At 51.7% G+C, this 20,655-nt stretch overlaps 1 protein-coding gene across 1 annotated transcript; it reads left to right on the top strand.

The window, feature by feature from the left end:
* Positions 1-9,528: 9,528 nt before the first annotated feature.
* Positions 9,529-17,184, top strand: LOC119091006 (uncharacterized). The gene is made up of 3 exons (XM_037213731.1): positions 9,529-9,671; positions 14,466-14,605; positions 15,969-17,184. The coding sequence occupies exons 1-3, from the start codon at positions 9,651-9,653 to the stop codon at positions 16,807-16,809; spliced, it is 1,002 nt and encodes a 333-aa protein (XP_037069626.1). The 5' UTR covers positions 9,529-9,650; the 3' UTR covers positions 16,810-17,184.
* Positions 17,185-20,655: the final 3,471 nt, after the last annotated feature.

Genomic DNA, 20,655 nt, shown 5'->3' with positions numbered 1-20,655 from the left:
ACAATGATAAAAGGGAAACTCGTGGCAAACCGAGGAAAGTACTGCAGGATATGTCGGATCAAGTGGGAACTGCCGCAGCTTCAGGAAAACGTGTTGCCAAGTATTCCTCTCGTCGAAAGTGGTGGCTTGTGTGCCTCGTTACAAGCTGACGGAAGGTGATGTGCGGAACGCTTCAGTAGCAATACGAATGGCAGTAGTAGGTGGACGGTATCAAGAACTTGCTGGATTCAGACGCGCCATCATACACAAAGCATGCATAATCCAGTTTGGAGCGTACGAGTGAACGATATGAAAGAATAGCGTGCTTCTATCCGCTCATATGATGGTGACACACACACTTTAGTATTTTGAAGAGATTTAAACAAGCAGAGATCGCGTAACATTTTAAGGTGTGTATTATAGTGAGGCGGTGGTCAAAGTGTATCCACAAGGTACCTGGCCACGGCCTTATTTGGAATAGAGCGACCATATAGACGGATGCTCAGCCATCACATCGCTGGCGACGACAAAAATGCATCGCAACGGTTTGTCGCCTGACAAACAAAACCCGTTCATGTCACCCATCTTGCAACGCGCCACAGCAGTGGAGACGTCGCTCCATCGCTGGTGTCCTCGCTGCACTGGTCCAGATAGTAAAATCGTCAACAAAAAGGGCACGTACGACTGACTGGGGGAGCACATCACAATATCATTTATCACAACTGTCAACACCGTACACTTAACACGCCGCCCTGGGGCCACGCCGTTTATTTGTTGGTACCTGTCGGAGAGACGTTGCCGACCCGAACACGAAAAATATCGTTTGGCTGAAAACCTTTGGAGAAAGTGCATATGACCACGTATACCATAATTAAAAAGCTTCTGAAGAAAAACCATGGCCCATGTGGGTGTCATATGCGGCTTCAATGTCAAAGAACACTGTCCCCATATGCGCTTTCTCTTGAAAAGCCTTGCGAACCGTAGTGTCTCGAGCTAAAAGATGGTCCACCGTACACCGGTTTTCCTAAAACCGCAGGAAGTTACTGAAAATATCGTTGTTCTCCAAAAAACTAAGTGAGTCGAACGTTTACCATCCTTTCCATGAGTTTGGACAGTGATGACGTCCGTGAAATGGGTCGGTAATGAAGAGGTCCATCCCACTCTTCCCGGTTTTAGAATAGGCACCACAACAACTTCTCGCCAGGTCGGAGGGAATTCCCCACTGACCACACCCTGCTGAAGGCCGCCATCATTACACGACGTGTACACGGTGGCAGATGTCGGAGCATCCCATTGTGGATGTCATCAGACCTTCCGATACACTACGAAGCTTCGCGATGCCGACTCCAGCTCCACCAAAGTGAAGGGCTCATTGTACACCTGTGGTTGCCTTGTAAAACATTTCGCTTTGATTTTTCGCATTGTGCTCTTTGCTGTAAGAACTGAGGGCTCGCGATTGCACTTTAGCTACGCTGGGAGAGTGCTCGGGCGATCTCGTTAGCCACATCCAACGGATGAGTCACCACCTGGCCGTTAACATGTAGCACAGGCAGTGGCACGGATAAAAACTACCCAGAGATACGTGTCATCCAAGCCCAAACCTGCGAAGCTGGTGTGAATTGGTTAAGCGTGCTTGCCAGCCAGTATTGCACAAGCACAAGCCAGTATTCACGTTTCACTTCTTTTATCGTGCGCCGGGCAAAAGCTCTCGCCTTCTTAAAAGCTACTAAATTCTCCAAGCTAATTCTGGCGTCAAAAGCTCGGAAAGCACGTTTGCGAGCGCGAGTTGCGTCACGACACTTCTCTGTCCACCACGGCACAACAGTGTGACGGGGAAATCCAGAAGTGCGCGGGACGGAATCGCTGGCGCAATCTAGAAGTCGGTGAGTAAAATCCTCAATAGAGGGTGCCGCCCTCTCACCTCCGGTTTGACGCAATGTCTCCAGTCGAGCCTCAAACTCACTCCAGTCATCCTTTTTTAAATTCCAACGTCGTGGTCTTACACCAAACGTTCCCCTTACCTGGAATCGAGGCCACACTGGGAAGTGATCGCTGCCCATTGGATCATCTGCCACAGGTCACTCGAGGCTCTCCACCAGCTCGGGACTAGAAAGACTCAAGTCAAGCGCGGAAGCCTGACCGGACGGAAGTTTAAAATGAGTACGAGTCCCTGTGTTTGAAATACACAGCGACAAGTCATAGCTAAAATGTTCGCAAATCTTCCCACGGATGTTCGTGCTATCACAGCCCCACGCAGTGTGATGAGCGTTGAAGTCGCCTTAAAGAAGATATGGTGAAGGCAACTCATGCAATAAACGTCTCATCTCTTCCAATGGAAAAGCGACGCCAGGTGGAAGATATAAGGAACACACCGTGATGTAACGGTGATTGAAATGTAGGCGTGCGGCTACAGTCTGTAGCGTAGACCGCAGGTTCAACCTCCTGGCTGGCACGCTGTGGTGGACTGCGAGGAGAACACCGCCGCGTGCGATACCGTCGGTTAACACATCGTTGCGAAACAGGGCGTAGCCCTTCAGCGTGCAGTGGTGACTAGAAGCCAGTTTGGTATCTTGCAGCGCTACGGCCGCAGGACAGTGCTTGCTGACGACAGCCTGGAGGTCGAGGGCATTCGCCCTTATTCATCTACAACTCCACTGTAGAAAGGCCTGCAAAGGGGGTGTACTAAAAGGCGGTTGGAGGTCACATACTAAAACCGGACACGTCCTAAAAGAACTGGGCTGCGCCAGTTGCAGGAGCAGACGTTTCAGACTCGACTCGACTCGACGTCGAGCCACGGCTCTACTCTGCGGGAACGTGACCCCATGCTGGGACGAATTCCGGGGCTCCCTCCGTCAGATGGAGACGAGGGACCGGCCGGGGCACGCTTAACGCCAGCGTACCCGGTCCGGGGTGGTGGCGGGGGAGGGCCCATCGGCGAGCCTCTACCGGGCGTCTGGGGGTTAGCGGGGGCCTCCACTGGCTTTCTCGGCGATGGTGTACCACTGCGAGGGGCGGGCTCCTTGCTTGCACCGGACAAAGGATTGGCCGCCTTAGCCCTCTCCAACTCGGCCAAGCGTACGATTGGCGTCGCAGGCGCGTCTGTCTGCCTCATGCCGTTCTATCGTTTCCACTGCCCATCCACACGCACTCGCCAGTGTCGCCGGAGGCGACGAGGGCAGCGGAGCGCCAGACGGCGAGGAGCCGAGCTCTTGGACCATGGCCGCGCTGACCACCGTCCATCCCTCCTCCTCCCCCGCTAGCGACCCTTACGACACCTGAGGGGCCGGCGGCACAGTGTTGGTCGAGCAGGACGCAGTTGAAGGACTCGGAGGATCCGACTAGGCGGGGAGTCACCCGTCTCGCCGGCACCACATATAAACCGAAGTATCGCAGGAGCGCGATGATTTCGACCGCCGACATGTGATTGATGCTGGTGGACTGTAGTTACAGAGGTTTGGGATTTTTCGGCACGAGATACTTTGGGGAGATTGGCCTCATAATGTTCACAGCGCCTCGCGGAAAAGAGATGTTCTTTGAGTGTTTCAGTGAGATAATTTCCTTTTCCTTCATGAAACCTGGACACCTTTGATCTAAAGTTGTGTGCGGTACCTGCCCCGTGCCACAGTTTCACGCACCAGGGCTGCACCGAAGTACACTGGTCTCCCGAATGCTCGGTAAGATGCACACTTCCCACAGACAGCTCGATTGCGGCAGTGTGGTTTTGTGTGACCAAAGCACTGGCATTGAAAACATCGTATCGGATTCGGAACGAAGACTCTGACTTTGACAACGGCGTAGCCAACGCGGGATATCAGACGGTAGATCGGGCCGGTTAAATGCCAATATAATGTTGTTTGTAGGGATTTGGCCATCACCCCTCCTGGTCGTGATCCTGCGCGCTGCTGTGACCCCCAAAGATTCCCACACTCTTCGATGATTTCTTCCTCGCTGACGTCACGAAGGTCATAGCAGTTTATTGATGCCTTTTGAGAAGTTTTTGGTGTGGTGCCGGTGTGACCGTGACTGGCACGCTCACGTCTCGTCTTCCACCCTCGGTTCTCGAGGCGCAAACAAATTCAGTGGCTGTCATAGCTTTGAGTCGCATCGGTGCCGTTTGCGAACTCCACCCCGATCGCGCCATCTCTCAGCTTATCACAGCGGGTTGACTTTTCCTAACCTGTCGCACCCATTTCGGCGCTGAAAACGGTGGAAAGCGATGCCAGGTTCTTCACATCACTCCGGAAGACAAGAATGCGTGGGGCAGGTGGAACCCGACTCCTCGCCGCGCCTTAAGTTCATCGCAGTCCGTCCCTCTCTCGGGGGGCCGGTGTTTTTGGGGTTGTAGATGCAATGCAGTTTAATTGTTAATTTCGGCACCGGGCTCCCTACCCACCTTGGAGCCCAACTAGGGGACAGCCCACTCACTCACGTGGTGGTAGTGCCGTCAGGGCTGCCGTGGTGCTATACGGGGCGAACGACACCTCCCACACGGTCAGGTGTAACCGTGGAGACCCATCCCCGTCCTGATCGTGGTTCAGCGCCGCCGCCCCTTGACCTCTTAAGCCGCTGCGCACGGCCAGGCGCCCCAAGCGGAGACCCGCGGGAGCACCCAGCCGCAGCGTGAGCGACAAGCCGCTAGACCCGTCAGGAGCCCCACAGCCCCCCCCCCCCGCGCCCCTGGATATCCTGGCCGAAGTGGAGTGTTGGGATGCGCCGCGACTGACCCGTACGACGCGCCCCTCAGCCACCAGGATCCGATCAACCCGGGAACGCGGGCGAGGGGTCATGGCGACCCCAATAAAACGAGGGTTAGGAATGATGAGTGGGCCGTGTGCGGGAAAGCGGGTAGAGGGAAGGGAGCGGCCGGGACAAGGGGCGCGAGCTCACGTACCGGCAGGGTAGTTATGCCCTGAACGGAACAGCTTGCGCTGCCTACCCGTTACCGGAGCTGGGACCCGAGGGGGCGCTAGTCCCCTACACCGGCCGAAGCCGGTGCCCCTGCGGGGCCCCTCGGACCCTTAATCGCCGGTCCCGAGAAGACAGCAGGTCCCTCAGAACCTAAGGAGGGGGGAGGGGCACGTGCCCACAGGTTATGATAGATTCTGCAGAGTGCTTAAGCCTCTTGGTAGTAATGCCGAGTCAAGTCGCCTGTCTCATTTCTTTAAGCATACGCGGTACAGAAAGATCACAATGCGCTCTGATGACACCCAGACTCTTGACGCTGCCTCACCCTTGGACATTCCTGAGCTTATTAGACGTGTGAGGATGCTTTGACGGTAGTGAGTGATGAGCTCACTCAAAGAATCCTGAAATCAATCATCTCAAGACAGATATGGTCCTCATTAAATTCCGCCAATTAAGAACCGGCCGCCATCTTTATGTTGACATTTCGCAGCAGATATTCAGAGGCTCATAGGCGGATCCTGGGGGGGGGGGGGGCACGGGGTCAATCCCCCCACAACCTCTGAGAGTATGTTTTGCCCCCCAAACATTCCCAGAACTTCATAAAAGTTTCGTCTACTTGCCGTCTGTTCTAACTTTGACTGTTTTAAACTGTTTTGAATTAACTTCTGTTTAAGATTCAAGAGCATATCGGTGCTTTCTTCGGTTTGAATGGCGTCCCTACTAGGTATTCGCGAGAGGCGCCATGCACTGGACCTCGGATGCCACACCAGCCAGCTGGCGACGAACGGTTGCCCCCCCCCCCCCCAAAAAAAAACTCCAGGCTAGATCCGCCCCTGCAGAGACTGCCAAGATCATGGGTGTCACCACCAATTCGTGCCTTTCATGGGGAAGAACACATCTCCACCATCGTCCCCCCGTGCTAATGCATTCTTACTGATATCACTACAAACCTTCTGATCGAGGCACTTGTGTTCCCCATGTGCGATATTGTTTGTCGATATGGGGAGCTGTAATGTGACACAGAAACAATGAGTGCAAAGTGTTTCGAGTTGGTGCCCGTTTTTGTGCAGTGCCATGTGCAGGGACCGAGTTACACCCACGCTGTGCGAGCCGGATGATTGATACCACCAGGTGCGAACTAGGAGGGCTCAAAATCAACGAACTGATATGTGAGCGCGATTTTATAGTCACGCATGATATCCTCACAAGCACCCGCGCTCCGGAGATGCTGATTACGGAGGCGCTACGAGAGCTCATAGCATGCCGCTCTGATTTGTCTACCCATGCCGCTCGAGCACCGGCCGTTGAGCAGCTGCAGTTAGCCTTGTGCCCGAACTGAGTTTGGGCGCCACCCGTTCATGCTTGGCGCATCTAGCCGATGGAACCTGCAGACGTGCGGGTGTCAGAGGTCGCAAGCAACACGACCTTAAGAGCTATCTTGAGCTCCCCTTTAACAAGATTATCGAATATTGTCGTGCAGTTGCCGACTTTTTATGCGCCATTTGTTTTTCCTCCTGCGAATTATGCGTGCATTGACGTGGACGCTAAAAGAATTGTTGTGGCAGCTCCTAAATACATGCATCTTTCTATTTATCTTTCCAGTGCCCCCCCCCCCCCCCCCCTCTCGCTTTGCCTGCGCTACGGATCTTCACTTTAGTCGTCTCAGCACCATCCCGAATGAAATCTGTTCAAAATAAAATATAATATCTTAAAAGTTTTCAGGTTTGCAGCAAAGGTCATGACATGCTTTTCAATGTTGTTAGTTATCTACAGGGATGTGTATGTTGGTATATTCTGCATGTTTCTTAGCCTTTGGAGTAGTGAAACTGACATCATGCATTGATTATCTTATCAGCTTAACTTCAGAGGGAATGTTCCGCACCGGAAGACATTAAAATAAACATGAAGCATACTGAAGTAAGCTCAAATAGCCATTGGTAAACTTTTAAGCGGAAAAGACTGCTGATAGCAACACAATTTCTCTACGTAGCAGTGATAACATACATATCTATGGATGCTATTTAGTATGCATTTCAAATAGGTGCACATGATATAAATATATGGCATATATATATATATATATATATATATATATATATATATATATATATATATATATATATATATATATATATGTGTGTGTGTGTGTGTGTGTGTGTGTGTGTGTCATAACACAATTTCTCAGTTGGTCAATATTTCCCTCAATTTTTGATTGTTTGATTACGTCATCGTACTTTACACAACATTGCTTAAGAGTTGATTGACGTCCATTGCATTTGGAAATGGTGCTCCCTGACGCTAGACATGAACGACTCGACAGTTTTCTTTTCTTTTCACCCCCATCACCACATTGTTAATGAAATGGCAGCATTTGAATGAAATTACTATGGCATCATCAATGCCTGGGTGACCTTGAAATAGTTTCCCAAAAAAAGTCTGCACATCTTCGCCAGGGTGTAGCTCAGGAACTAGGGGGCGTTAGGTCTTAGAGGGGCAGGGCTGTGAACCGCACTGTGTAATCTTCAAGATGGCTGTTTCAATTCAAAACCTCCTCCGAATGTGGAACACCTCCTTTAAGGAAGTCAAGCGGCCGTCATAAAAAGTCCTAACTTAAATATAATATTGCCTAAAAAAAGCTTTGTTTTTTAGCAAAACTGAAATCCAGTGTACTGGTACAGAACAGCAGTTGCCTTTAAACAACACTTTTTGGAAATCTGCCCTCACTGCCCCTCTTGCAAGCTTGTGCACCTTTTTGATCATTTTCTTCTCGCGCATGCCTTACCATTAATTCCAAATGACTTTTTAGTCATTGCATCCTAAAAAATGGTGCATGAACTTTGTTTATAAAGCTATTATTCCAGTCAACCAACAATCAAAACTCGTGTGGACATATTGTCTATTAATTAAACAGTGCTGTATGTGCTTGCTTGGTTTCCGTTGTGCAAAAATCAAGTAGGCCTTTAGCTTTGTTTTATGAAAGGGAATGTATCAAATCTGAAGGCAATGAGGAAAGCATCAGATGTGATGAAACAAGCTCACTTATAACCATTAATGTACTTTTAAGAAGAAAAGACTGCTCTAGACAGCACAATTTTTCTGTTTAGTAAATATGCTCCCCGACACGTCATTGTTTGATTGCGTTATTGCACCTTGCACCACATTGATTGAGAGCCAATTGATGGTCGTTACATCTGGAGATCGCGCTCATGAAATCACGGAATGGAAATGTGGAAATGATTTGAATGAAATTTGACAATGAAATGAAAAAACGGAAATCACGTACGCTTCATATGAACGATTCGACCATTACATCTTGGTATCGGCACTGATCGCCGCACGGCTTATGAAATGGCAGGATTTGAATGGCCTTATCGGGACGCCATTAATGCCAAGAAAACCTTCACATACTCTCCTCAAAATACTGCACCATTTTCGCGAACATATAGCTCAGAACCTAGAGGGCTTTTGGTCTCCAGGAGGGCAGGGCTGTGAACTGCGCCAAGAGTTCTTCAAGATGGCTCTTTCAGTTCGAAACCTGGCCTAAGCGTAAAACACTCCCTTTAAAGGAGGTAAAAAATGGAATATAGTCAAACGGGGGTGAGCTATGTCTTAGTTAGCGTTACATAAATTGAAACTGACTACTTATCCGTTTGACTTTAATGCCAAGAGGATATGGTAGTGTAAGAATGCACCGCACCGAAGTGTTCGAAATTCCATTGTAAGACTTTTTGTCGGTATTCGGAAACACGAATGCGGCGAATAAGTACCACAACAAGTGCAACTGACTGCATCAGCGGGTGCTCATGCTCCCGACCTCTCTGTGCCATGAAAATGGAGGCTTGCCTGCGCGACGGTAGCCTGGTGCCGGTTCAGATGGAAGCTTTGCAATAGACTTCAGGCAGGCTCAGATGCAGGGTTTTGTTAGTTTGATGCTGAGTTTGATAGAGTGGCGCCAGCTTTCTAGCTGGTTCATGATACGGGCTTGAGGGTGGAGATGGTCAGCCCAGGCCGTTCGAGATGGTAGTTTTATGCTGAGTTTGATAGTGTGGAGCCAGCTTTCTAGCTGGTTCATGATACGGGCTTGAGGGTGGAGATGGTCAGCCCAGGCCGTTGGAGATGTTTTTTTGGATAGTAAACTGGAGGCTGCATTGTTTAGCTGCAGTCGTGTACCTGTTTCGCTGTTGCCTCGCACAGAGTATGGTACTGTCACTGCCAAACTCCGTGCTGTGATGTGGTCTTTTTCACGAGGTATTTGTAGCCTTATTTTTACAAAAACTGGCAAAATGAGCATTTGAATCGCTTACGGGTACTTAAAAGTGTGTCTTGTTGGAAACAGATTCATGAATGAGGTTTGACAAGATTTGATTTGACACCATGTTGCGTGAACGGTAAGATTAGAAAAAACAGCGGAAAGCTTTCGATAGAGGAAGGCGTACCAAACGCGATATCATATGGTGCTTGTTTCATAGCTTTGTCGGTATCGGTTAGTCAATGACAAAACGGTATAATTCCCACAATCAGCATTGCGGGGTACGGCGGCCCAGCCGGGTGCGTACCGCTGACGTCACGAGATCACGTGATTTCACTTTCCAAGCCCTGACGACGGCCGCCCGCATGCCTCGGCCGCAGTGCTGGGAGCGGCGGCGCGAGGGACGGAGGGCTGCCATCGTCGTGCGTTAATCGGACGCACGGCTGCCACCGTCATGCGGTAATCGGACGTACGGCGTTGCCTCGGATCCTCTGTCGTCTGCAGTGTTCTCAAAGCCATGATGAGACGTTGCTTGCAAGTAAGTGAACGTTGATTTAGGTTGCCAATAACCGTACTGCAATGTGCGTTTTCAAAACCATGAGGAGAAATTACTTGGAAGTAAGTAGACGTTAATTTAGGTTGCCGGTAACAATGCTGCAAGTTTGAAACGGCGCGCACCACCCTATGCTTACCTCATGAAGTGAAGTTTTCCTTGATAGGATTATGTCATATATGCGGAAGTTGAGAACTCAGAGCCGAAAGGCATTGGCTCTATTTCGGCGGCCGATTCTGCCTCCTCCCCTCACGCATTGTCTCGTGCATTACGCATTGTCTCGTGTTTGCGGCAGTGGCCGATGTTCCCAGTAAATAGGACAGTGTTGTCATTAGTATGAATATTATTTCGACATGGCAAAAAGCCACAGCAGAGGTGGTTCCGGGGCTATAAAACGGGAGGGTTTTCAAGCGGTGTGAAATGCGTTGCGAGTCGCCAACGCAAGTATATAAGAGATATCTGATAATTATCGGCGGTCAGATGCAAAGGTGTACACCCCAGAGAGCATTTACATGACTGACTTATATCTATGGATACAAAAGCATGTTCACATCTTGACGAACTGAGATGGATTTATGCTCATGCATAATGGTCTTGTGGACGCATGGCGTGAGAAAATATTCGCACATATGAAGTTGGGTGAAAGAAGAGAAACATTTTTTGACGGAGTTGCCTCTTAAGACTGAAATGGGAGCCTCACATTAGCTGGGAAGTGGGGCATGAAGGTTTTGAATGGGATGTAAAATTTCATTTTTCATTTTTGTGCAGCGTGCAGATCTTAACCTAATTAGGCTTACACTTAGGGCTAACCAAACATGCCGGAGCTGAGTCGAGTCTTCCCTCTGGAGGTCTCGAGTCCAGTCCTCTTTACGTGACAGTCCGCTTTTCACTGCCGCTTTGAGAAAAACCTCCGCGGCATCGAACATCTGTCCTTAGATCGTGTATGGGCATCATGCTCCATTTAAAACGCACGACGGTGTTATGGCTGAACGTGATATATAATAGTCGTCTCCCTTTTCGCGACACCAATAACCGCCCTGGAGCCATCCATGCCAAAACGTTCGCCTATTTCTGCGTTGCTGATGATAAAATATTGCTCCGTATGTGCTTGAGGGTAGCCCCCCGCTTTGACAACGTCCATTATAGTCCTGTTTGAATATCCTGCATATACCCGTGACGTTACGTATTTTGTTTATATGTTGAACGCACATATACTCCAGGGGCAGATAATGGTTGTAAAATAGACTGGCGTGGGCAGGGGTATTCGGGTGGGGGGGGGGGGGGGGTGGATATTGAAGGGTTTTCAAGGCTTAATATGAAGCGAAATATAACAAGCCCGACGACCGGGCAAGCGGGTGCAGGGGGACGACTTTGTCCGCTCTTAATCTGCCAAATATATATTTTTTCAAAAATAAGTAACTGTCCTGATTGCTATGATGGACATAGTTATGGCTGTTTCGCCGTGTGTACAATCGCATGTGCTTTACTCATCCAAACCATTCCGCAAACAGACCACCGAGTTTTCTGCATCCGTATCCATGCTTTAGATAGCACAAAAGGAAGCTAATCAAAAGTAAGCAAAACTAAGTTAAAGTGGACGAAAGTAAGCCTGCGATCAGACCATTCTAAGCTGACTTGTGTGATGCATGATTCAAGAAGTTGCATTCATGCATAAAGATTGTCGAGGCAAATGTTCAAAATGAAAAATAGCAATACCACAAGCATAACTTGAGCGGGTACTCAAATTATTATGAGGCGACATCTTTGCTGGTGAGAGTAATCCCAAGAAGTGAGTGACAAATGATGCATCCACAGACTTTAGATGCACCGTCGTTTTTCTCGTCAGCATGAGTCTTCTGCTACTTCTGCTATCTACTGCTACTCTGGCACCGCAAGTCGGCACGTCAGGACGGCCTGTTGGATGCATCATCAGCAGCACACATGCATCGTCATCACAACGCCTTTTTCATCACTAGAGCGCCTTTACTTTTCCAGGCTCGACGGGCACGCAGAAATACACACGACAGTTCGTGCGGCCTAATGCACATCGTACGGGCATGTAAGAATACAACACGTAGAGTTTCTATGTTCCCAAAAGTCCAAATCCGGAGCAGCCAAGCGCCGAATTGCTGCATTTCATAGCTTGTATTTCTTGCTATCATTTTCCTGTTTCCATTGTCGTAACACCGCTTCATTTATGCCGCCCCGCCCACAGCCTAGCCCACCCGTGGGTTTGGATGGGACACGTTTCACCACGGCCGACCGCGGGTTCGGATGGGACACACCACGGCCGAGCGGGTTCTGCGACTCCACCTCTCGCGTTGCAGCGTTGGTCCCACTAGCACACCGCTTCCGGTAACGGTTCGGGACGCCGCGAGTGCAGGACAAGCCCGAGGCCACCGTTAGGTGGCCGCGTCACGCCTTGCTGCAGGCTGCCTCAGTGCATCGTCCCAGCTGCAGTCGGCCGCTTCTCACGCGCAGTAGGTGGTGGCCTGCTTCACTCGTGCGAACGTGACCCGAACTACCAGACCCGTGGCCTATTTGGCGTCGAGGCAGGCACCATGAGCTCGGTCATGTCTTCAGCGCTTGCTGAAAAGCCATCGGCTGATCTCTCATTCCGCTCTTTGCAAGAGGCGTCACGTGCGAAAACACTCCGAGGTGTGGAACTGCGGCCCGTTATGGCCTTTGTGTTATTGCAGGCCACGAAGACGCAGTGCACGCCCCCGATAATTTAGTACTATCTGCATCGCCCAGGGAGGGTTCTTCATTCTCGTTAGTTTTTGCAGATGCATTTCTGAAGCTTCGTGAGATTCTTTAAAAATCAATTTGACGGATCGCGTCACACGTTCAGCTAATGCCATCTGAAAGAGGCAACTGCGAGAGCGGCTTTAGGGAGGCACGTAAGGTTGAAGCTCGGGCCGTTTATGGTGGATGTGCCGTTCCAAGTTCTCTGACCATATGCGGCCGAAGTTTGCCGAACGTGAGCTATAACACGGTTTGCCATATCCAGGTCGATCCCATTCCTGTAAGGTGTACTTCACGTGAGCTGCCAGTGGTGGATCCAGGTGCCATAAGGGGACATAGTTTGAGTGCTTACTGACCACATGAACAGGTCAAGTGACCTGTAAGAACAGTCTTATCTTAATTTTTTGCTATGTCCTACGTTCTCTCTCTCTCTCTCTCTCTCTCTCTCTCTCTCTCTCTCTATCTCTCTCTCCTCTCTATCTCTCTCTTCTCTCTCTCTCTCTCTCTCTTCTCCTCCTTCTCTCTCTCTCTCTCTCTCTCTCTCTCTCTCTCTCTCTCTCTCTCTCTCTCTCTCTCTCTTCTCTTCTCTATCTCTGTCTGTCTGTCTGTCTGTCTGTCTGTCTGTGTCTGTCTGTCTGTCTGTCTGTCTGTCTGTCTGTCTGTCTGTTGTCTGTCTGTCTGTCTGTCTGTGTTGTCTGTCTGTCTGTCTGTCTGCTGTCTGTCTGTCTGTCTGTCTGTCTGTCTGTCTGTCTGTCTGTCTGTCTGTCTGTCTGTCTGTCTGTCTGTCTGTCTGTCTGTCTGTATGTCTGTCTGTCTGTCTGTATGTCTGTCTGTCTGTCTGTCTGTCTGTCTGTCTGTCTGTCTGTGTCTGTCTGTCTGTCTGTCTGTCTGTCTGTCTGTCTGTCTGTATGTCTGTCTTGCTGTCTGTCTGTCTGTCTGTCTGTCTGTCTGTCTGTCTGTCTGTCTGTATGTCTGTCTGTCTGTCTGTCTGTCTGTTGTCTGTTCTGCTGTCTGTCTGTCTGTCTGTCTGTCTGTCTGTCTGTCTGTCTGTCTGTCTGTCTGTCTGTGTCTGTTGTCTGTCTGTCTGTCTGTCTGTCTGTCTGTCTGTCTGTCTGTCTGTCTGTCTGTCTGTCTGTCTGTCTGTCTGTCTGTCTGTCTGTCTGTCTGTCTGTCTGTCTGTCTGTCTGTCTGTCTGTCTGTGTCTGTCTGTCTGTCTGTCTGTCTGTCTGTCTGTCTGTCTGTCTGTCTGTCTGTCTGTCTGTCTGTCTGTCTGTCTGTCTGTCTGTCTGTCTTCGTCTGTCTGTATGTCTGTGTCTGCTGTCTGTCTGTCTGTCTGTCTGTCTGTCTGTCTGTCTGTCTGTCTGTCTGTCTGTCTGTCTGTCTGTCTGTCTGTCTGTCTGTCTGTCTGTGTCTGTCTGTCTGTCTGTCTGTCTGTCTGTCTGTCTGTCTGTCTGTGTCTGTCTGTCTGTCTGCACCTGCCGTGCATTCCCATCCCGGAGCCGCGCAGAACCTGGCTGCCGCGTTTGCGCGACAAAACTGGGAGAAAGCAAAGAGAAACCATTTGTTTCCGGTCGGGAAGGACGGTCACAGCGACCCCGGTCCCCGGAACCGTGGGCCGCACGACAGTACATTGACCCGAAACCTGAGCCCTGAGGGGGCCGGCGAGAAGACAGCTGCGCCGCTCTCGCGCTTGGTGAAGCGGTCCGCTGATGTGGTCCATTGTAACTCTTCAATTATATTTTACCTTTGTTGATTCCTTTAAGCACTGGCCACTCATGAATTGCGAGTGGCTCGTCTTTTTAGGTGAAAACACACTCAGAATTTTCGTATTTTCAACGGATGAGCAAGGAGGACCGGGAGCGGATTCGGCTTGCTTGTAAACCGGCACTTGTCAACTCTTCCCCTCCCCCTCCCCATATCACAAATGTTTTCCTACGTAGCGTCATATTTGCCGCGATGAACAACGTAAATCGTCCTCAGTAGCGTCGTCGCCACTTGACGTCCAGTCATCAGTGGCGTCGTCGCTTCCCGCAGGTCTCGATGACGTCGCTTGGGAACGCGCGCGGTGCGTTCGTTCCTCGAAAACGACTGCTGCTGCTGCTCCTGCTGGCTGGCGGCGGCGTTCTGTTTGTCCTGTCGTCCCCCTCACTCAAGATCAATGACCGACAAGACAGGTGAGAGGTCGCAGGGGCACGGTATGGCGCCCGTGTCCCCCCCCCCCCACCCAGGGTGGGGGACACGTACCTGCTTCACGGTAACTTCATGGTTGGGGCGGAGCACACCGACCAGGCGAGGGATGATAAGGGCGGTGCCAGGCTCGGTCCCATGTGGGAAACCTCGGTGAGGAAGGAGATTGCAGGGGCGGTGCCAGGATCGGTGCCCGGTGGGAGACCTCGGCGAGGCTGGAGATCGCGGGGCCGGTGCTAGGCTCGGTGCCCGGTGGGAGACCTCGGCAGGGTAGGAGATTGCAGGGCCGGTGTCAGGCTTGGTGCCGGGTGGGAGACCTCGGCGAGGCAGGAGATTGCAGGGCCGGTGTCAGGCTTGGTGCCGGGTGGGAGACCTCGGCAAGGTAGGAGATTGCAGGGACAGTGTCAGGGGTAGGGTGAGATGGAAAGCGGAACAGGATAGAGCAGATGACATGAGGGCTTATACCGAAGGTACATCACGGAACAGAGTACATCATGGAGTCCAAATTGGCGCTTTTAAACCGAAAGAGGATTCTCTGAGGACAGCTGGGGTGGGGCACGTACAACATCATGATGTTTTTTTTCTCCATATCATATAATTCAGCTGGTGTTGAATTTCCCACTGCTTATGACTTGTCCGTGTCTTTTAGGGTTTTGTGGCGAAGACACATGCTGCAATTTCGGCCAATTATACTTTGGCGCATTGCCACTTACTGGATGTCTTATGGCTTTATACTTGTAAAGCTTGTGATGACTTCATACCACCTTGTCATATATTCATACCTTGTGTTACTCTCGTACCTTGTGATACCTTCATACTTTGGGATGCCTGTATACCTTGTGATACACTCGTACCTTGTGATACCTCATGTCTTTTGATACCTTCATGCCCTTTGTTAACTTCATACCTTGTAATACCCTCATATCTTTCGATACCTGCATAACTTGTGATAGTTTCACACCTCGTGATACTTCCATACCTTTTTATACCTTCATACCCTGTGATACACTCATATCTTGTGATATCTTCATACCCTTTGATAACTTCATACCTTTTGATACCTTCATACCTACTGATATCTCTATATCTTGCGATACATTTATATCTTTTGATATATTGATACCTTTTGATACCTTTGTACCTTGTGATACATTCATACCCTGTGATACCTTCATACCTTCTGATACATTCATAGCTTGTGATGCCTTCAAACCTTGTGATATATTCATGTAATATCTTCATACTTGTGACTTTGTTCCTTGCCACCATGCCATCCAGCCAGATGGCCGCTGGCTCAAGCATAGATGACCATCCAGACCATGCCCTGTCACAGCACCGCTTCCGCTCCAGATCCGTGTCGGAGGACTGCACCGGCTGCAGCGCGTGGGACCGCGCCCGCGCCGTCGAAGCGCTCTCCGGCCTCCAGGTGTACCAGCAGCTGGCTCGGGCGCTCTCGGAGGCCAACCTGCGCACGCACTGCCGCCGGCTGATGCAGCCGGGCGGCAAGTGCTTTTGTTCGGGGAATGACGGCGGCCAGTGTGAAGTGGTCGCCGCCATGGACGGCAAGAAGCCGGTGTGCCTGGACGCGGGGCTGCTGCCGGAGGGCGAGCCGTGCCTGGTCTATTCGTTCGGCGTCAGGACCGATCCGTCGTTCGAGGTCGAGATGGCGCGCTTCGGGTGCGAGGTGCACGCGTTCGACCCGACGGTGGCCAAAATGACGTCGCTGCCGGCGGGCGTGCAGCACCACCTCATCGGCATCGACGGACGCACGTGGACGCACCGCACCGCCGATGGCCGCGATCTGCCGCTGATGACGCTCGACGACCTCAAGAGCGCGCTGGGCCACGAGGGCCGTCGCATCGACTACATTAAGCTGGACGCTGAGGGCAGCGAGTGGAACGTGCTGCAGCACCAGCTGACCGCCGGCGGCACGGCGCTGCGCGGCACGCCGCAGGTGGCTATCGAGTTCCACCTGATGTTCCCGCACGGGACGCTCAGCGACAACCCGAGCTGGCAGCACCAGCTGTTGGAGGAGGACGCGCGCCATCAGCTAAGGACGCTGCGCGCGCTGGAGACGGCCGGGTTCCGGCTTGCCACGATCAAGTCCTTCGGCGAGTTCCCCGGCATCGGCCTGGCGCACGCGTATGAGACGCTCTGGATCCAGCGCGAGGGGGGCGACGAGGGGACCTAGTGGTGGGCGCCGGGCTTAGTCATAATGCCGAGGTACCAGTCCGAGCATGCCGCTTCGAGTCTTTGGTGAATCCCTCCAAGGTTGCTTGAGTCAGGGCTCCAGGTCGAGGCACTGAGATGTTGAATCTTGCTTCGGTCCATGCTCCAGTGCCTTGAGTATGAATCCAAATCCGAGAGATTCAATTACACTGGTCATGAGTCCGATCTCGGCCCTGATTCATGAATGCCATTCCAAGAAGAGCAATTAAATGGAGTTTAGAGTCGACTACGAGCCCATCACGATATTACTCTGTCATGAATGTTCTATGACTGTAATGGTCTATACCTGCAATGCTGTGGTTGCTCACCACTCAAAACAATCAGCCAAAGAGCTTGATCAGTGCGTATGTTGTGGCTGTGGATTGATGTGACGCCGGTGCGTCAGGGACATCAGATTCAGTTCAGTCAGTGTCTCAGCGTAAGGGGATGAGTTCTATGCATCGCACCTGCAGCTGGTCTGAGTTTGCCTGCTGCTCATGAGATGGGCTGTGGTGGCCGAGAGGCCGAGCGGCGGAGATCTTGCGTGGGACCCACGGGAGGGCACGGGTCCGCAGATGGCAACAGTGTCACATGGCACCCGTCGTCAAGGGCGGGGGGGGGGGGCGGGTCGCTGACAATGACCTTCATCTTGCGCTTGCTCGAATCGGCAATTGTAAAACTGGTGGCGCGGGAACCACGCAAGTTACGTGCAACCAGTGTCATGCTAGCTCCCGCGTGTGCCGACGTAGTGGACCCGACTCAGCGCCCCGCCAGTCACGATGGTGGACCCGACTCAGCGCCCCGCCAGTCACGATGGTGGACCCGACTCAGCGCCCCGCCAGTCACGATGGTGGACCCGACTCAGCGCCCCGCCAGTCACGATGGTGGACCCGACTCAGCGCCCCGCCAGTCACGGTGGTGGACCCGACTCAGCGCCCCGCCAGTCGCGGTGGTGGACCCGACTCAGTTCCCCGCCAGTCACGATGGCCCCGTTAATGCGGTCGGGCGGCGACCGTTAGGAAGTCGCGGCCAGGCGCCAAGGATCGCCGGCAGTGCCGCAGGGGCTGGGGCTAGATGATGTCCATATATGATGTCCATATGCTGGTGCGTGTGTGAGCGGCGAGCAGCGCCAACGGAATGCGATGTGGCTTTCAGCGTCGCACCGCGGCGGGCCCTAACTTGTGACATGAATCGATTCCGCTCAAGTTATCAACTTGTGTGCGTGGAGATCGATGATGGTGATGGATAGATAAGGTGGATGTACTGTGTTACGCCCGTTATGTCAGACAAAGCAGGTGATGCCATGCATTAAATGCTGTCTGGTAGCTCGCGATGTGAAGATATATGACTGAAACACATAATCATTCTAATGGCCATCAAAAATTACGCAGGTCATGGTTTATTACGATGATTTGCACGAGAATCAAATCGAGAATGCACCGCCTGAAATTTGGCTCTCCGCAGTTTGTAGCCACGTCGCCACGTACCGCGTCTTCTCTGAAATCCCCGCAAGACATGACGAAACGCACTCCGCCGGCACATAGCCGTTAACATGAACAGAAGCATGTGTCACATGTATGTCATATGTCTTACCTTAATTACCCTGTATATTTAGTCAATGTTCGTGCCTGATTTTTGGCACCATTTGGGAGTAAATGTTTCAACGACGGTTAATTATTTGCGGTGCTTAAATTTTGATCCAGATATCACGTAGTGAAATGTTTCATCTAAAACACATACCAGCATTCTACACGGATGTCACTGACACAAGATGTATGGAGAGTTCAGAGCACGTAAAACTCATTTGAAAACCGGTTATACCATTTTACTCATATTGTGTCCAACGCGTAATGAATTGGTAGCGTATATCAAACGAACAACCTTTTTAAAAAGACCAACCAAGACATTTGAAGCCGTGTGTATTTGATCTGGCGCGCCCAGTATCGCGCGCTTGATGCGGCGCGCCCCGTTATCGCGCGCTGATGCGGCGCGCCCCGTATCGCGTGCTTGATGCGGCGCGCCCCATTATCGCGTGTTTGATGCGTGTGTACTGTCGCATGCATGCCATGCCGTACTTCTCGCGTGCTCTGGAGCGCCGCGACTGACGCCATCTGCCGCAGTGTACGCTAGGCCTCAGGGGCTCGTCGTCTTTTTTGTTAGATTTGGTCCATTGTCACGTCAAGTGTCGAAATTTCTCAAACTTTGCTGCCAACTGCTCGACATCTGATGCAAGCTTCTTGTCTCAGGGCGCGACTATGAAGCCCTGGGCTCCGCTTAGCTATGTTCCTGAGTCGGGGCCTCTTGGCCCAGGGTTGGTGGGCCCCTCGGCCCTGAGGCCCCTTAGATAGGGAGGGCCTCTTTGTCGTTCAGAGCAACCAATAGCAGCCCGCTCCGTGTCGGTCTGGGCCCTGAACGCTCACTTTCCAAGCAGGGACAAGGCCGGACTCGCAATTGCTCCGTAAGGCCACGTGCATCTATCAGGCCCCTGAAACAGCAAGCGGTCCTCATGTAATTTTTGGGCCATTTTTTCATGTTGATGCACAAGTTTGGTGCGTTATTGAGGCATGTCAGTAGGTTAGGACCAACGTGTTGGACAAGCGCAAGTGAATGGGTAACGGGCGGGTACAATTGATTAGGAACGGGTAGTGTGTGTGCATGGGGATAGCCAATGTGTAACGGGCGGGTACAATTGATTAGGAACGGGTAGTGGGTGTGCATGGGGATAGCCAATGTGTAGCGGGCGGGTACAATCGATTAGGAACGGGTAGTGGTGTACATGGGGATAGCCAATGTGTAGCGGGCGGGGTACAATGATTAGGAACGGGTAGTGGGTGTACATGGGGATAGCCAATGTGTAGCGGGCGGGTACAATTGATTAGGAACGGGTAGTGGGTGTACATGGGGATAGCCAATGTGTAGCGGGCGGGTACAATTGATTAGGAACGGGTAGTGGGTGTACATGGGGATAGCCAACGTGTAGCGGGCGGACCTGGGCATTGCCCATGGGTGGCGGGTGGAGTGGGTAAATCAAGCTTTCCGTGAAGGCCTCTCAGGGACAGGGATGGGACGCCGAATGTCAGCGGGCCGCTTTAACCTGTCCGGGCCCTCTGGCCCGACAATAGAGATATGAAGAATGGCAGTGCATCGACCCGGGCCCGGCTCCCGGCTCCCCGGTCAAGGGGGCGGGGTCTCCGCGTCAGGCAGGGAACCTCTGCTGGAGTTATATCTCTGAGGGCCTACGGATTAACCAGGTGGGCCCGACCCGTGTCTTTAGAATGGGCAGTCGATAGAGGTTGAAAGTTTGTCCGTTTTTTTTGCCCCGCTTCATATTTCAGCACAACAGTGCAGCCATTGGCATGTTGATGACTATTTGCCACTGAAGAATGCTACCGATAATGCGTGGGCCCTCCGACAGTAACGGCCAACAACCACAACTATTCAGCGCAACGCGAGTACAGCCACAGCTAAACCAGCGGTCTCGGAAGAGCTTCTCCGCAGTGGGAGACCCCCACCAAACCAAATGTGCTGCTGCTGAGTCAGCGATGCGTGACAAAGCAGTTAGGGCGCCCGCTGCGCTGCTGAGTGAAATCGCCAGTCACGCGAGAGAAGCGTCTATCACGTGACCATCTGACGGCTACAACGGGCGACGCCACAGTCTGTGCCCATTACCGATGGGTCCGTTGGACGGCTTTCTGAGCGTCCGACGAACCCACTGCCTTTGCCGTGTCAGCCTGTCGTAACATCATTTGGGTTTGGGTTTCCATTGGGGTTGGCTAACATTAAGGTTAATTCAAGCAGCACGTGTCAGACTGCCGTAACATCACGCATG

The sequence above is a fragment of the Pollicipes pollicipes genome, unplaced genomic scaffold (genome assembly GCF_011947565.3).
Source record: "Pollicipes pollicipes isolate AB1234 unplaced genomic scaffold, Ppol_2.1 Scaffold_1600;HRSCAF=1878_pilon_pilon_pilon, whole genome shotgun sequence".
Lineage (NCBI taxonomy): Eukaryota > Metazoa > Arthropoda > Thecostraca > Pollicipedomorpha > Pollicipedidae > Pollicipes > Pollicipes pollicipes.
This window is presented reverse-complemented; position numbering and strand designations above follow the sequence as displayed.

Coding starts and splice junctions, on each gene's coding strand:
- LOC119091006 (XM_037213731.1), top strand. CDS start 9,651: ATGATGAGACGTTGCTTGCAA. Junction 9,672..14,465: donor TGATGAGACGTTGCTTGCAA/GTAAGTGAACGT, acceptor CGCTTCCCGCAG/GTCTCGATGACGTCGCTTGG. Junction 14,606..15,968: donor ATCAATGACCGACAAGACAG/GTGAGAGGTCGC, acceptor CTTCCGCTCCAG/ATCCGTGTCGGAGGACTGCA.